The 16886-nt window shown below is 41.6% G+C and overlaps 2 protein-coding genes across 2 annotated transcripts; both read left to right on the top strand.

Moving 5' to 3' along the window:
* Window positions 1–332: 332 nt before the first annotated feature.
* LOC146460325 (uncharacterized) lies at window positions 333–3575 on the top strand. Its single transcript, XM_085088303.1, has 5 exons — window positions 333–822; window positions 1217–1320; window positions 2395–2612; window positions 2898–3198; window positions 3418–3575. Exons 1-5 carry the CDS (start codon window positions 357–359, stop codon window positions 3523–3525), a joined length of 1197 nt encoding a protein of 398 aa, XP_084944429.1. The 5' UTR covers window positions 333–356; the 3' UTR covers window positions 3526–3575.
* A 10444-nt stretch (window positions 3576–14019) lies between these two features.
* LOC146460324 (uncharacterized) lies at window positions 14020–16418 on the top strand. The gene is made up of 2 exons (XM_085088220.1): window positions 14020–15950; window positions 16283–16418. The coding sequence occupies exon 1, from the start codon at window positions 14020–14022 to the stop codon at window positions 15202–15204; it is 1185 nt and encodes a 394-aa protein (XP_084944346.1). The 3' UTR covers window positions 15205–15950; window positions 16283–16418.
* The last annotated feature ends 468 nt before the right edge of the window (window positions 16419–16886 follow it).

Raw genomic sequence — 16886 nt, 5'->3', positions numbered from 1 at the left:
ACAGTTTACTTGACCTTAACAGCCAGGCAAGGACCCACAATTTGTTTTCAAAGTTTCACTGCCTTACTGCCTTACTGCAGGCAGCCGTTCATGTTCTCACTAAGAAATCATATACACACGTTTTCTCACTCCTGTCCACTTATATGACTGATGGCCGCTGGCCTCTGAATATTGATCGCGGTTTTGCGCTCATATGTATAAAGGACCTTTGTTTTACTTTTTACCCACACATCCTCACGGCTAGCGCGGTTATTAAGGCATGCATTCACACCTCTCATTGTCTTGTCTTGTATTCCTCTAACGGCCTGTGAAGCGTCGTCCAACTACACGTAATCTGCCTACAATTCCTTTCAGCTATGGCCACCAAATCGCCTACCCTGTCTCTTCTACTTCCTTACGACAGTTCTGACGAAGAATCGAATTTGAACGACCACATTTCTGATGCAGAAGAGCCATGCCTTCTCGTTGACAAAGCTGTGCCTGGTACAAGCGCGAGCCACCGCAGTGATCTTGCGGACCAGATTTCTGATGCAGAAGAGCCATGCCTTCTCGTTGACGAAGCCGTGACTGGTACGAGCGCCAGCCACAGTCATCTTGCGGATAATTCTATTAACGAGCTGGAACCTTCTACATCAACAGCGGTTGTAAAATCTGCTTCGAAACGAAAGAATCCTTATGCACTGGGATTAAACCAACTACCAATGCCTTTCCAGAGATTTCTGGCCGAGGTGAAATCGTTCTTCACCGGCAAGGTTAATCTTCAGCATCAATCTTCAGCAGTTTCTGCAAGCACTTTCAGCAAAGTCCAAGAGCGGATTCTTTGTAAGTATTTCTTATTCATCATTTCATTATTTTCCATTACACCTTTTTGGGGGAAAATCTCAGTCAACTGCTCGGGGCGCCACGTGCATTAGGTGAGAAAACATGACGCATCTTAAAACGCAAGCTTAAGATACAAATTGAAGCATGTTTGTGCTATGTAATAATTAGCGCTAGCAACTGCTATTGGAACCCAAAAACTTCTGCTTTTGTCGCAATAGTTTAAACGTACCTTTATTACTATAAGATTTCTGAGTATCTCCAGCTAGCTGCGGGAAACATCACGTTTCCGGCACAACCCCCTTTTATGAAAAAAAAAAAAAAAAAAAAAGAGAGAGAGATATCTCATCTGTTTGACTAATTGTAATCCTATGGTATCCTTGTTTGACACAAAAAGGTTTCCTGGGTTATGCTCGTGGCTCAATACCAGCTGACCTCCCGTTGACGGAAGACTGCTTTTTAAGAAAACCGCTCATAGAAGTTTATGTCCAATACTTGCAGGTGAGTCCCTTAGGCGCACTCGAATTTGCGACGAGAAAACGATCTACTGAGTCTTCAGTCATAGACATTACATTAGTGGGACAAATGAACTTAATAAAGATGATTTTATTTTTTTTGCATGATAATTGGGTTGAGAGATACGTATGTCGAAACTTAGGTTACATGTTAAGAGCACTAGCATAACAGAAAACCGCTAAAACTCGCTTCCATTTTTCGAGGAAAAGAAACGTTTTAATTTGCATCGCTTCGCAATTATCGAAAACTGCAATAAATGAAGTATTTGATATGTCTACCACCACTATCCTAGGATCAAGAGAATTTTTTTTCATGAATTTTCAAACTTTAATGTGTGTCTGTAATGAAATTATGCATGGCTACGAGAACTGGGCCCTACAAAGAGCAAAGTACATAATTTACCCAGTGTGCCTTTGGAGGTAACATCACAAGATGGCCGCCAAGTAATACTGTGCGTCATTTCAAATCTGGCGAATGTTAAAACCCTTTCTGTTGGCTGCGAGGCTTTCAGGTACTATTCATCTCTTATTAACGTAAAGAACTTGATATTGTACGGAAGCCGATCGATAATAACAGACGCTAAATTATACAATTTAAAACCCACAAGCTTCGAGCTTTCTGTGTTCAATTCGACGGAATGGTTGAACGTTTTTGACATTTCAACTGCTTTGAAGCATTGTTTTTTTTGCAATGTGGAATTCAAAACCCGAATTGAATTTTAGCTGACATAATTAACATGTTGCTGTTTGTTTGATTTGTCAAACGTAGATTATATTTAACACAAAAAGCCGGATTGAGATGATTTGACATTCAAAATATTTTATTGTTGTAAGGTACATACATGTACAGAATTACTGAAATGATTTGTCGTTCGAATAGTGGAAATAATTTTCCACGAATACCTTTTCACTGTCTGTCAAGTACAGAGGTACATAAAAGATTTGCCATTTTTCGTTCAGTCCAGTGGAAACTTTCATTCAAACTGCATTTTTAACCTCGAGACAAATGTAGCATTGCTTTTAGGCCAGCATAAAGTTGTGGTTCACATTTATTTTGTAGGAGGAACGTCAGAATTCTGCTGCAACCTGCGCAAATCACCTGTCAGCCTTGCTTTACCCGGTCAAATATCTGCACAGAGACAGGCATCGACCAGACTACAGCGATGTGGAAATCGTACGTCAGCTGCGAGCGCAGGCCACAATTTTGCAATGCGAGGGGGATCTTGACAGGCCCTCCACAAGAGAAGACTTTGAAGCGTTGAATCGTTGGATTTCCTGGTGGGTGTCATCAATCTATTATCTAGTCAGGGAATGCACAATTCATTTCCTTTTGATACATACTTGTGTACAAGTCACTCACTATAATAATTTTTGAGCACAACCAACAATAAATGATATTCTGGTCTGTACATAAATTTTAAAACAGAAAGAAAAATATAAATTGTTCTTTTTTTAAAACTGTATAATGTATTCTCGTTCTGCTAACATTATTTTATTTACTAGATACTACAATTATTTCTGTAGACTAATTAATTCTTAACAAGTCATTTTATTCTCTTTCAGGGACGAGGTTGTAGGAGCTGTTGAATCACAAAGGGAACAATTTGAGTCCACGCGCCCGGCAAAAGTTAAGGCCAAGGAATGCTGTGATCTTGTCTTACTATCCCTGTACGTTTTCATCCCACCATCTCGCGGCCTAGAAGTGCGTACCCTGGAGATTGTAAAAGATTTTTCCGATATCAGCCCTTCAAAGAAGACCAGCGATAAGAATTTTGTCATTTTAAGCAATGATGGGGATGTGAAGTTGCAATTTAACCATTACAAAACAAAGCGCTCTAGAGGAAGGGATGAATTGGTCTTGAAGGTGAGTTTATTTGTGCAACTGTCTAATATTTTCCCAACCAGATGTTTCCATTGTCTTGGCCTGTTTTAAAGAAAGTTGAAAATGGTCGTGTGATGTGCCAAGCAATTCAATTACTATTACTGGATGTGAGATCTTGGCGTCATATGTCTTATTAAAATATTAACTGAGTGATTTTGTGTCTGGCGTGTTTCCCATGCATATCGCTTTCTTTCTTTCTAGCATGACGACGAGCTCTACCGACTTCTGTTAACCTACACAAGCCAACATCGTCCACTGCTTGTGACTGAATCCAGTCAGAACTTTTTACTGTTGGTGAGTAAAGGATAAGAATTTAGCTCGAAACATCCTTACGGTCAGCATTAAGGTTCCACCCTCACCCTAACCCTAATTAGGTTCCTCGGCATTGATTTCCCTACACGTTAGCATGGGATTTTTCACTTGTTAATAAAAATTACAAATTTCATTATTTTGCGCCATAATTTGGAGGAATGCTAGATTATTTAATGGACTTTCATGCTGTATGTGCAATTTCTTTTTTTTCTATGCAAAATTTTGATTTTTTTCTCGATGAAAAAAAAATGTAGGGAAATCAACGAAAGTTTTCTAATCGGCAGGGAAAAGCGTTTTTTGAAATTTTTTTCGGGTTTTAGCGATTGGATATCGTACCCTCTTATTGTTCTGCTGCCCTTGGCTTACCCTTGCAAAAAAAACACCACTTTTTTCAAATTTCAAATTTTTCATGTGTAGTTGCATGTTGACTAGGGTTCACGAAGACCAAAATCAAGCATTCACTTGTTTTTTTATGACCTATGCAATTTAAAAATTTATAGAAATTCTAATTTTGAAGGGTGGAAGCCAAAAAAATTCTCAAAAATCAACCAATGATTTGGCCATCTTCCTGCCAAGTTTGGTAAAATTTCATGAATTCTGTGAGATTTTATGCCTGTTTAAGTCCAAAAGTGAAGTTGTTGATTCGTGTAGGGAAATCGTCGCAGCAAATTTCGATCTTTTTTTTACTTTATTTTTTCATTCTCAGCCTAGGATTCTAACACGATGTGTCATTTATGCCAAATAAGGAAGCTTTTAAGTGTCATGTCTTGCCCTTGTATATTTTTTCCTTAAAGTTCTCTAAAGTGACATTAGTGTAGGGAAATCAACGATACCCTGGCAAAATGTTCTTAAATGGTCGTCATCTTGTCATTTTTTGTGTACAACATCTGAAATTTACACACAAGATTTTTAAATGTTATAAAAGTGTTTTCCTAAAATAAAAAGTTTTTTGCTGCAATTGTTTTGGAGATATTGGCATTTGAACTTTGGAACTGTGATTCTTGCCTACTGTCGTCAAAATTTCTGAACCTTGGTTTTCATAGCAAAATATTTATTCAACAACGCTCGTTGTTGACATGAGCTTTACATATATTCTTTTCCATGAAGTACACTACATAACTTTTAAATATCACGCTCACAGCTTCTTTTTTCGTCGAGATATAGCATTCTAAACAAGGTAAGGTTTTCGTGCATCTTACATACAGTGAGTCTCCAGGTCAGTTTTGTTAGGAACCCCATGTAGGGAAATCGACGAAACTTTACATTTGAAAAAAAAACACTTTTAACATGTTTTTCTGCGGATAAAGAGACCAGGGTACCACAGAGTGCATCATTACCTGGATAAATACCAAGTGTTGTTACTAACCCTTGCATTGTTTTTGAGTTTTTCTCTCTTAACTGTCAAAAATGTAGGGAAATCGTCGAAAAATTAAAAACACTGAAACTCGCTAAAAATACAAGGCACAACCTTGAAATTTTAATAAAATGTTAAACATACATTGATACATATTGTATTAAAATTTCAAGTACGTGTGTTTAATATTTTGCAAATTACATAAGTTTAAATTATTGTAGTTCTTTCATACTTAGTTCTTAGACACTTACCAAGACCAAGAACGAGATGACATCGACTTGTTGTTTTCCCATGTCATAAAAACAAATGGGCCATTGAGCATGGAGCAAACGCGAGCATTCATGAGCGAAAGTGTTAATTTGGTTCCCTTTGTGAAAGATCCGGTGATGGTGACAAAGGTATATAAAAGAGTCAAATACCTTCAAGGTCTTCAAATGAAGCAGGGACTTCAAAGTGTGGAGGCAGTCGACAGCAGGTCAAAGACATCGGAGTGGCTTGACATGTCAAGTGAAACGTCATCTAAACAACAACGGAGAAGGTTTCTGTGGGCCCAAGAAGATGAGGAGGAGATCATGAAAGACTTTAGGGCTTTTCAAACCTGCCCTGTAAAGGCTGTTATCCTTGACTGCTTTAAAACTACCCCAAGCCTTAAAGAAATTGCAGACCGCAATGGGTATAACCGATGTTACGAAAAAGTGAAAAATCTATTCAAGAAAAGATCTTGCTGACTTATCAAAATGTGACTGACTGATAAAGCATTGTTGGAGTTGTTGAGTTATTAACAAAAAGAAGAAAAGAAAAAAAAACACCGTTGTTGCGTTAGCATTAGTTGTTGGGTTAGGTTCAGTTGTTGCGTTAATGGGTTGTGTTGGTTACTCGATGATACTCACTTACATCTCCTTGGGATTTTCCTTATCCTGGCAACAATGAGTCGGGCTGGTGACCCGATGATACCCCCTGGAAGACAGTGATAGGGCACTTGTCGAACTTTGTCTGGGATCAAACACGAGCTGGGGTAACCAACCCCTGGGGATTGCCCCACGGAGTAGTCAAGTGCCCCTACTATCACAGTCTCAGGATAATACCCTTGTTATTTTTAATCAACAAGGGGGGGACCAGGAAACCATGTTTAAATGGTCTAGCTGTCTGCCAAACACTCTAAGTACATCGCAAAAAATCATTTTTCATCCTCCCTCAACTAATCGGAAAGTTTCAAGGAACTTCAGATCTCGACCCAAAATCATAGGTCAACCCCTTTAAGAAAAATCCAAGATGGCCGCCAAAGAAGTCTATTCAGTAAATCCCTTAAAAATTTCAAATGATGTGTTTACAAACTATACCTATTGGACTTATAAGGCAATACACTGAAGCATTTTTCACGTTTTGGATAATTTCATTTGTACTACCTTTTTGGGTGACAGAGGCAGAAAAGAAAACCAAAGCTGGTCATTCTCTTGCAGAAACAATACTTACCGGTTAAAAGCCAATGTCACGCTTTTTTCAACTATAATCCACAGGATATTCCCTGGGCAATGATCTTCCCAAGTAACAAATCCTCAGCCTTTAAGCTTTCGGATTGGTGGCAATTTGACCATGAGCACTTTTTAGATTTCCATCAAAATACACTACGTAAAACTTCAACCTATAAAAAATGCTGACTAAGCGATTTCAGCCAGTAGTAAATTAAGAAACGTAAAGTACGTAAGGCCATGAATAACTCAGCCAAGTTTCAACTTCAGAGGTTGTTTGGTCGCTGAGATATTGCACTTCAAAAAACTCCACATGCCTTGTTTTGATGCCTAAGGTACAAGAAAACATTGCTGTGAATAAAAAATTGTACCCTTCTTAATTTAACATCAAACTAAAAGAATGGACATTTAGCATAAAGCTAATGGACCAATGCATGCCTGAAAAAAAATTTAGCGCAAACCGTTAAAATACAAAAAAGATACAGTCATTTAAAGTGAGCCTTAAAATCCAAGATGGCCACCAAAACAAAGATGGCGTCTAATTTAATGCAAAACTTAAAAAATTTCTAAAATGAGAAAAAATTTTTTTTAGACATTCTCAGTGCCATTAGCAGCCTTCCACGGTCTAAAGAAACATTCTGACACATATTGGAACAATTACCCTCGTAAAATAAAAAAAATAACAGAGGTTGAAAAAACCGTGTAGGGAGATCAGCGAAACTTCCTACGGCTCCTGTAGGGAAATCAACGACTGTAGGGCAATCAACGAAAAATGTAGGGGAATCAACGACATGTAGGGAAATCGTTGAAAAATGTAGGGAAATCGTCAAAGAACCTAACCCTAACCCTGACACTACCCTAACCATGACCCTAACCCTAACCCTAATTATGTTCATTCCATGTGGAATCGCCCACCTTTTAACCCCAAATTTAAAAAAATCATAAAAAATTCCAAACTCAATATGGGAACTCCTAGTAACATTTATTAGGACGATGGGGCTATGGTTGTTATGCATGTGTAATTTGGTGTGATGAAACCTCACTGAACAGTTAAGGTTCAAAAATGGGAGGTGGGCCATTCCACATAAATGGGCAAAACTGCCAATTTTTTATGGTTTCATCCCAAATTTGCAATGGAGGCTACTTATACCACCTGTAAGTTGTCCATGGTGATACCCTGGCTTAACCTGGCATGAAGGTCTAAGAAATATCGAGCTCAAAAAAAAAATCCCGTATAGGTATATGACTTATACTAGACTTGAAGGTCGAGATGGACTTTCAACTTACCAGAAAATTGTACCTCGACCTTCAACTCTCAAAAAATTTTTAAAACTCAAGGTTAAGGCTTGAAATTTGGACACATTATTTATAGTGGTATAACACTTATGCATACTATTTTTTAGCTCATTTGGTTGAAACCTGATTTTTTTAGAATTTTTTTTCTAAGTTCCGGTCTTCATGTGGGCCATTCCACATAAATGGTTTTTGCGCTATTTTGACATGTATTCTTGGAGTTTCGAAGCAGTCCAATATATCATTAGAAAGCACCCATTAAAGGCTATAAGATGGTGCAATTTGATTTTTGTTATCTTGAAGTGTCTTTGAGAAAAATGCCAAAAAAAAAATTTTTGGGTGGGCTATTCCACATCCTGAAGGGTTTTTTTGAAAAATCGCCAAAAATAGGCGTTTTAATATTTTATCTTAAAACTTTACGGTATAGTAGATTAAGGATGTATCTATAACATATATTGCTTTTAGATTTTTTCGTCGTAAATACTAGTGGATAATCGTTAACAAAGTATTGACTCAAAAAATTCGAACTCGAAAATATGTCCCTTTTTTGACTGCCGTAACTCATCCAAATTTTAACATTTTTCAGAGTTACTTTCTGCAATTATAGACTAATAATAGGTCTAATATGTGCTAAAGATTTAGGGCCGTACAGCAAAATCTAATTTTTTTACAATTTTTTTAAAAAAAAAATTTTCTGAAGTTTGACTTTGAAAATGATGTCTTCTTTTTTTTTTCTCTTGTATATTGTAACATTTTCCAAAGATCTCCTGTCAATTAAATGTACATACATATACCTTCAAAATAAATGGTTCACTCAGTGTGTAATTTGTGACGGTCCTAACGTAACAGTACCAAGTATTACAATGGCATCCAACAATGCAACCGGGCTTGAGAATATCCTCCGCAGAATGAAATCAACCAAGGAAACGGAGCTTCAGCAACAGCTTCGCAAAGCTCTGGATGGCGACCAGGAAGCAGACCAGTTCTTGGCCATCAAGTCTCAGAAGGTGACATTCTATGGCAACAAGGCGATGACCTGGCAAAACCTGTGTAACGACTTCCACTTGTGTTCTGTGACCTATATGGCTGCCAAGAAGCTGGGCCTCGCAGCAATTCGACTTCAAACGGAGATGTCGATGAGCTATCTCACGTGGTTGGCCCGGCACCACTTTAAGGCCGAGTTTGATAAGCGGGCCCTTAAGGCAAGGAAAGAAGAGATTATGGAGAGCATGCTCATCCTTTCACAAGATGTGCCTCCAACAAAGATGCGAAATGAGCTGCACCAGCAGAGCAGCGACTCTGAAGAGGAGGAAGAGAGGTCTCCTAGGAAGAGACGTCGCCAGATGATCGAGAGCGACAGTGAAGAGGAGAAGGAAGAAGGAGGGGGAGAGCCACCAGCAGCAGAAGCTGGGGAGGGAGAGCCACCAGCAGCAGAAGCTGGGGAGGGAGAGCCCCCAGCAGAAGCAGAGGGAAATCAGCCATCAGCCAAAGTGGTGAAACCCAAGAGGAAGAGGATTCACCACAATACATCCCGCTGCCGTGTTCCTGGGTGCGCATTTAAGGGCCAGGACCTTATAAGGCACCTTCGGCGGGTTCACCTGAAGAAGGGGGAAATAACTGAAGAGGAAATGCCTGGCTTCAACAAGATAATGATCCAGGGGAACAAAGCCCGCCGCCCGCGCTCCCAAGGCCAGCGCTCACAAGGCCGTTTGAAGAAGTGGTGTCTCGTTGAAGGATGGGATAGCCTCGTCTCGTACTTGACTAAGCACCTGAGACGGGCCCACAAGCTTGAAAAAGGAAGTGCAGAGCTGGCCAACATGACAAAGGAGGCAAAATCTTACAAGGGCTTGTCGGAGCTTCACGTTGTATCTTCTGATGAAGAACCCCCAGTGCCTCAAGCCCCAACGCTTGCACTAAAGAAAAAAGCAAAAAGCAAAAAAGCAAAAAAAGAACAAACGCCACCATCACCACCATCAAGCTCGGAGGAAGAAGAGGAGGAAGAGAAAGAGGAAGAGGAGGAGCCGGAACATCATGGCGTCCCTGACCCTGAAGAAGTGGCAGAAGATCCATCAGAGGACCATGAGACATCAGATGACGCTTCTCCAGAGTCAGAGTCTCCAGAGTCAGAGTCCGACGAATCTGAAGAAACCGCAGAGACCCAGGAGGCATACTTTAATGCTACCTCCTATAGAAATTACCGTCATCACTGGCTCTGCGGGTTCTTCAGCTACCTCACCTTGCCAGACGCAGGAAATAAGAAGACGGATGGACGGCTACAGCACGCGAGGCAAGTTGAAATCATATTGGAGGCTATTGATAAGGGTGGAGACGATATCACCCCCCTTGCTAACCAAGGCGGCGACATTGTCTGGCTTAGCTGGGCGAAGCCAGCAATGGACAATCGTGTCAAGGCCCCAGGTACAATAATATCCTATTTAACAAGCCTGGAGAAATTTCTAACGTTTGTTACCAGCAGCAAATATCACACCAAGGATATGCCACCCCTCAGTCCGAGCTAAAAACAGGCTTTTCAAGATCTTATTCCTTGTCTGAAGGGGTGGAGATCATGCGTGGACAAATCCACGCAAGCGCAGCAACTCCGTCGTCACATTGACGAAAGCGATAAGGTACTTACTCCAGAGGACATCCAGCAGCTAAAGGCTTCCAAACCGTACCTGAATGGCCTCAAGGCAATAAAAGAGGCGGAGGCTGGCAAGGGACTGTCCAAGGCAGAGTTCAGCTTGGCCCGTGACCTGCTTCTAGTTAAATTCAGCATTGCGACCGGCTGTCGTCCAGGACCTCTCAACAACGCCACCCTGGAGGACTACGACACGGCAAGGGAGGATGAGGGCACAAAGGTTATCCTTGTGGCGAAGCATAAAAGGTCGAGGGATGGCCCTGCAATCCTAGGCATGGACGAGGAAATGCAGCGGCTAATGCACATTTATGTTAACAAGATCCGGCCAATTTATGTAGAGGAGGTGGAGGAAGCTTTGTTCGTAAAGGACGACGGCCATGCATTCAGGGAGGGCACCATTGGCCAACGAGTGACGGAATTTTGGGCCAAGAGTGGCGTTCGTAGGAACGAAAGACTTTCGCACACCAGCATGCGAAAGTATATTGCAACCAAAACCTACGAGCAAGCACCGGAGGAGGCCCCAACGGTGCAGAGGGTGCTAGGCCACTCTGACAAGACCTTCAAGAGGGCATACGTGCGCCAGGAGTGCACCAGGACAGGGGCAGAGGGCCTGGCAGTCATTGCCAAAGTAACCTCTGCAACTGACATCTCACAAAAAAAGCACCAAAAAAACAGCCATCTCCCGAGCCTTCATCTTCGAAGGACCAATCGTCAAGCCCTGAAAAGGCCAGCTCCGAATGCGCGGCAAGTACTAATGTGATCCCGCCATCGGAGCAAGTAAGAGATCAAGACAGCAGCAACAGCAAGAAACGGACTGACATAGAGAAGGCAGAAGCAAAAGCGCTATTCGCCGAGGACATCAGTCAGGGCGTCAAACTTCACCTGAAGGATGCACGAGCCAGGATGTGTACAAGAAAGGCCCTGCGCTCGAGGGCTTTGACTAACCTCGGATCCAAGCAGGTGGTAAACTTCATCAACTACATCATCGAGAAACAACCAGTTGTTCCACCAGAGTCTCTTCCTGTCGTTTCCAAACAGGCGAGAGTGATGGAGTTTACCACCTTCGAGGACGATTATTCCTCAACGGTGTATTCCGCCAGACGCCAGAATTGGACGGACGAAGACACTGCGCTTATCAGCGAAGCTTTCGCTGAATATGTCAAGTGCCCATCAAAGGACACCATCAAACAGAAGTTCATGGCAAGCGAGGCGCTATATCGTATAATGCACGAGGAAACCTTCAATCGCTGCTATGAAAAGGTGAAGAATATCTTCAAAGCTAGGCGGCGATGAAGGAACCTTGAAAAAAAAAAACAAAAAAAAGTGCTTTGTGAGGGTGTGTCGTCCTGTTTAGCTCCTGCGTGGTTTGAGTGAGTGTGTCGTCCTGTTTAACTCCTGCGAGGTTGAAAATCGTGACCACTACATGATGGCGGCTTCAAGCAAGTCCTTAACTGGTGAGTACACGCATTTTTTAAACATAGATATGCAAGTAGTAGGAGAATATTTTTGTCAAGTGGCGTTTCCACTTAGCAAATATTACAACAGAATTTTCTTGAGAATTGTTTTCCTGCAATACCTTATGCCGAGGATCAGAACGTAGGGAAATCACCCACTAACTTTTGTGTAAATTAAAAAGTTTAAAATATGAGGTTAAACAGATATTAACCCATAAATCGTTTTAGGGCTTTCCTCTGATACGCTCTGCGCAAAATTTTTTTCAAAAAACTTAAGCGGGAATTTTTTAGCGATTTTTTTCTGTACAGTGGTAAGGCATGACTTTTCGTGACCACTACATGATGATCCTCTTCAGCAAGTCTTCACTTGGTATGTACATGCATTTTCTAGCTCCGATAATTAATGATATTTTTGCCCTTATTTGACTAAACTCAAGCAATTCAAGTGTTGGAAAAGGTTTATAAGGTGGCAGAGCACCCTTAGAGTACATTTACTAGAAAAAAATAGCAGTTGCTATGCAGTAAAAAGACATTAAAGTTAAGGGTGCTCTGTGCCATATGAACTGTTAGCATAAGTGCTTTTAGAGTAGCTTGCAAAGCTTTTTATGGGGTTTCATGCTCTTAGCAACTCGGGGCACATAGAAAGGAACTCCCCAGAAAAAGTTTTGGACCGTTGCACTAACTTAGACAGTAGTTATGACGTCATTTATGTTCAACATTGAACCGTTAATAACTCTGTTAATTATTAAATTAACTTCGATGAAATTGTTGATGTTTGTCCACCTTGCTGCAAAGATTAATCATGCCAATACTCAAAGCAATCGGATGAAAACAAGCAGAGTCATTAACAGTTTAGTTTAATTCCAATATGGCGGACAATATAAGTTGGTACTAGTATCCTATTACCACATGGACCTGAAATCGAGGCAAAACTTTGAAGGCTTATAAAACAAAGGCGTTTTAACGGATTTTATTCGAGAATTAGATCCTCCTATGCAAAAACTTTTCATAGACTGGTACCTGCTTCATTTGACTGGCCTTAACTTCATGTAAGTTGCACTGAAATAAATCCAATAACCTCGGTGGTTATTTTAGGGAAAAACAAGTAAACAAAGCAAAAAAAAATGGATGCTCTGCTGCAACTTTGCCAGAAGGCCAAACAACAGGACCCTGAAGCCATAGCCGCCCTGGGCCTCAGTGATGCTGGCATGACAGAGCCAGACGCGAACGAAAATTTCACCGTGGAATGTTTGCAGCAGGACTACATAACAGCCTGCAAACATTACGTTGTGGGAGTTGAGCTGGGGAGGGAGTTGCTAACAGAATCCAGCAAAACGTTGGTTAGCCTTGTGGATTTTGCTGTTCGCAGCCAATTTAATAAAAAGGCCAGCATACAGTTAAAGGCGGACACTAACCTGAGAGCTGTGCAGTCTTCCATCCAACACATCCAATCTTCGATGGAGAAGCATCACTTTCAAGAGCTCACACATATCACCAACCTCGCCAGCATTATACAAAATGCATCTGATGGTGACGGGGAGGCAAGGAAGGTCTTGGCAATGACGTCCAATCCAAAGATCGACTTTCCTCGCCGAAAATCTTCGCCCTCTGGTCGGGACTTAACCCTGACCTACATGACGGCTAAGGAGTTAGAGCTGGTTGGAAACATCATGGATGACAGCAGTTTAACCACCGTCAACCATGGTGTGAGGAGGTACGTAAAGTGGCTCAACCGCAAAAGACCGGACAACCAGCTTGAGCTCCAATTCCATCTGGATGACGCTTGCCATTCCTTGGAGAGGGCCATCCAAGAGCTGAAAGAAGTGTCACGACACGCTGAACTTAAACACCGCAAGCTGAACGGAAAAAGAACAGTGAGGGCCATAGATAACATCGAAGACGAGGTCAAAGACCCCAATTTTGATCCCGACGAAGATGACACCTCATTGGAGTCAGAAAGTGACACATCTTCAGAGTCAAATAGTGGTTCATCGCCTTCAAAAACAACAAAAAAAGAAAACCTAACCCAAAAAAGGCCCTGAACCAACCCTAACCAAACGACGGAAACCTGACCCAGCTACTCCTGGCCCCTCTTCCTCCTCTTCGTCCAATACAAGAAAGAGCCCCTCAAAGAGAAACTCCAAGGCAATTCCTGGCCCCTCAACGTCGAAGGGAAAGAGGGTCCACTATAAAAACCGAACGTGTGCCCTCTGTTTCAAAGAGGTTGTCAATATAAGGCCCCATATCATCGAGGTGCACACAAAGAAGAACGAGAAAATCTCTATGGCTCGAGCTGAAGCTCTCATTCAGATGTCGATCCATGGAGACAAAACTCGTGGAACTGGGAGAAAAGAGATGAGGCGCCACAAGAAGGTTGTTTTTTCAGGTCGGCGCAAGGAAATCTGCCCTCTGTGTGACAGAGTCCAGAAGTATCTGAGTACACACCTCCGCCGGTATCACCAGCTAGACAACGAGTCAGAGCAGTACAAAACTGCAATGCGTATCGCCAGGCCATACGAGGGTGTGCACAGCGAAATCCAATGGGATTTTCATCTGAATGCCACCACAAAAAAGACAAGGCCAACCAGAGGAGCAGAGTCAGGTGAGTCTGACTTGGAAGCCTCAAAAGCAAAAGACGACGACATCGAACAGCTGCTCGAACAGCTCCCAAGCAGCGATAGCGATGAGGAGTACAGGCCTCCTCATGAACAAGATTCAGAAGATGTCATCCCTCCATCGCCAGAAATCATCCCATTAACAAGAACCGTTCCCCTAACAAGGAGCAAAGAAACAGTGGAACAGGAAGGTGAAACCTCAAATGCTGAGCTGCTCGCAGCTGAACAACATAAAGAATCTGCAGACAGCAGTGAAGAAGATGAAGAGGAAGATAAAGAGGAAGAGGATGAAGAGGAAGACGAAGAATGGAGTGGGAGCGAGTTGGAGGAGCAGCCAGAGGAGTACGCCACTCTCCAAGATTTTTATCAAAGGCACGAGGGCGCAAACACATTCGAATCGCTCCTTTTGATGTTTTACCGCCACCTTCAAGACATCAATAAAGGAGCTTGCAAGGAGCCGCAAGCAATGCTGCACACCCAAAATGTTAGAAAGATTAACCAGGCACTGGATGTCAATGGGCAAGACCACGACATTGAGTGCCTCGTGAAGGATGGTGGCTCATCCATGTGGAGGAACTGGGCGAAACCTCTTCTTGATAGCAAAGCCAAAAGACCTGGCACTATAAAATCATATTTCTGTTCTGTGGCAAAATTCCTCGACTTTATTCTCGACTACACCAGGAATGAAGTCGAAGGAATGCCTGACATCTTGGATGACTCCCTCAGACGTGTCGAGCAAGTACTTCCACAAATCAGATCATGGAGCTCATCGATAAATAAGTTGTGCGCCACTGACCTCTGGTCAAAGATTTTAAAAGATCGGAGCGAGTCCATCAGCCCTTCAACTAGTTAAGGGCGAGTTTTTTTTTCCTCCTCTGAAATGTCAAGTCGCGGTGAAACAACTTCCTTTGTAAGTGAAGTTTTACCAGCGGGTGGCTCTGAACCCAAATCTGAAGTATTCTCAGACGTAAAAAGAAATCCTTAGAATGACCTGTAGCTTCGGGTACTTTGCGGTAAAACCGAAGTTCGAAAATCGGCGTCTGCGAGCCCGCTAAAATTCCAAATGATGGTCATTAAATGCATCTTTGCACAAGTTGCCAGTTACCAGTGTTCAACATTTATCTTGCCAATAATGTTCAAATATTCAGTACCCCAAACTGGTGCAATTCCAATACTGACTAAACGATCTCTGCGTTAATGTTTTATTTCCCACTTGCCGTTCTGATTCACAATGGCTCAAGGTTGCTAGTTTTGCGACAGCGCATACATACAGATTTCATTGTAGGTGGTGCCTTCGAATAGAGGGATTAGACCTTTCTGCATGTTAAATTGGGCTTAACTATGCATTTTTCTGCAAATTTTAAGTGTTGCATTTCTGTCCTAGGATGCAAGGGGACTCAGTTCAGCGATCATCGCAAATCATGCAAACAACCTCTTGTACCCGCTAAAGTTTATCCACCAAGATCGAGAACCGGATTATGAAGCTGCAACCTTGATTAAACAGCTTCGAAAGCAGGCAACCTTGCTTCAACGCCAGGGTGAATTGCACAGGCCCAAAGCAAAGGAGGAATTGTCCGCATTGAACCGCTGGCTCCCATGGTGAGTAATAAGGCCTTTGTCTCAAAATCAGCACCCTAATATCAGTTCCTAATATTTCATATATATTTTTAATATTTTTCTAATTTTAATTTCATTTCAAAACAACTGGTCCGTTTCAACAACTAAATCAGAAAGACAGAAAAAAAACATGAGATAAATTTACTGAAAATAAACAATGTAGCGGGGGAGGGGGGTGGGCATAGCCCTTTTTATTTTGTTCTTAAGTTAAGGTTCACAAGGAGCCCTATGACTTGGCAGGTACATTAAATAGCTGCTAGAATTGAGGCGAACAGAAAGGCATGACAAATTCCATCTTATCCCCCACCCCGCAGGGAAGGCATCCTACAAGCCAGTCCAACTCAGACGGGAATTTTTCAAGGCAACCCGGCTAACGCAACCAAAAGCCAAAGAGGCAATGGATTTGGTGTTGCTGATCCTGTATTGCCATATCCCTCCCTCACGTGGCTTGGAGATATGCACCCTAGGAATTCTGCAGGACCTTGAGGGACCATTCATCGCAGCTTATTACTGAAATCGCAATTCTACTACACTCTTCTGGGTCCCTAGCATTACACCTTCAACTCGACTTAGAAGTATAATGGTCACAAGCAAATGGAACTACAGGAAAGAAAAGATGATAATAATAATAATAATAATAATAATAATAATAATAATAATAATAATAATAATAACAACAATAATTTAAAACTAACTTATTTCTTTAGCATAGTTCAAGCAAATTGCTATTTACACGTAAAAAGTAGAAAAAAGAACTATTGAAAACTATTTACAATTCATTTTGATGAACAAGATACTTTCATGCACAATGAAAGTCAAAGTTAATGCTATTCTCATTTGCAATAATAACTCATATGATTACATTCTGACTGAAAGATATTTGGAAGTAAAAATAGGTCCTACTTTCTCCCAAGGCTG

Source organism: Pavona decussata, unplaced genomic scaffold, assembly GCF_977016875.1.
Source record: "Pavona decussata unplaced genomic scaffold, jaPavDecu1.1 SCAFFOLD_214, whole genome shotgun sequence".
NCBI classification, from domain to species: domain Eukaryota; kingdom Metazoa; phylum Cnidaria; class Anthozoa; order Scleractinia; family Agariciidae; genus Pavona; species Pavona decussata.
Note: the sequence above shows the minus strand (reverse complement) of the source record. Positions and strands in the feature narration are given on the sequence as shown.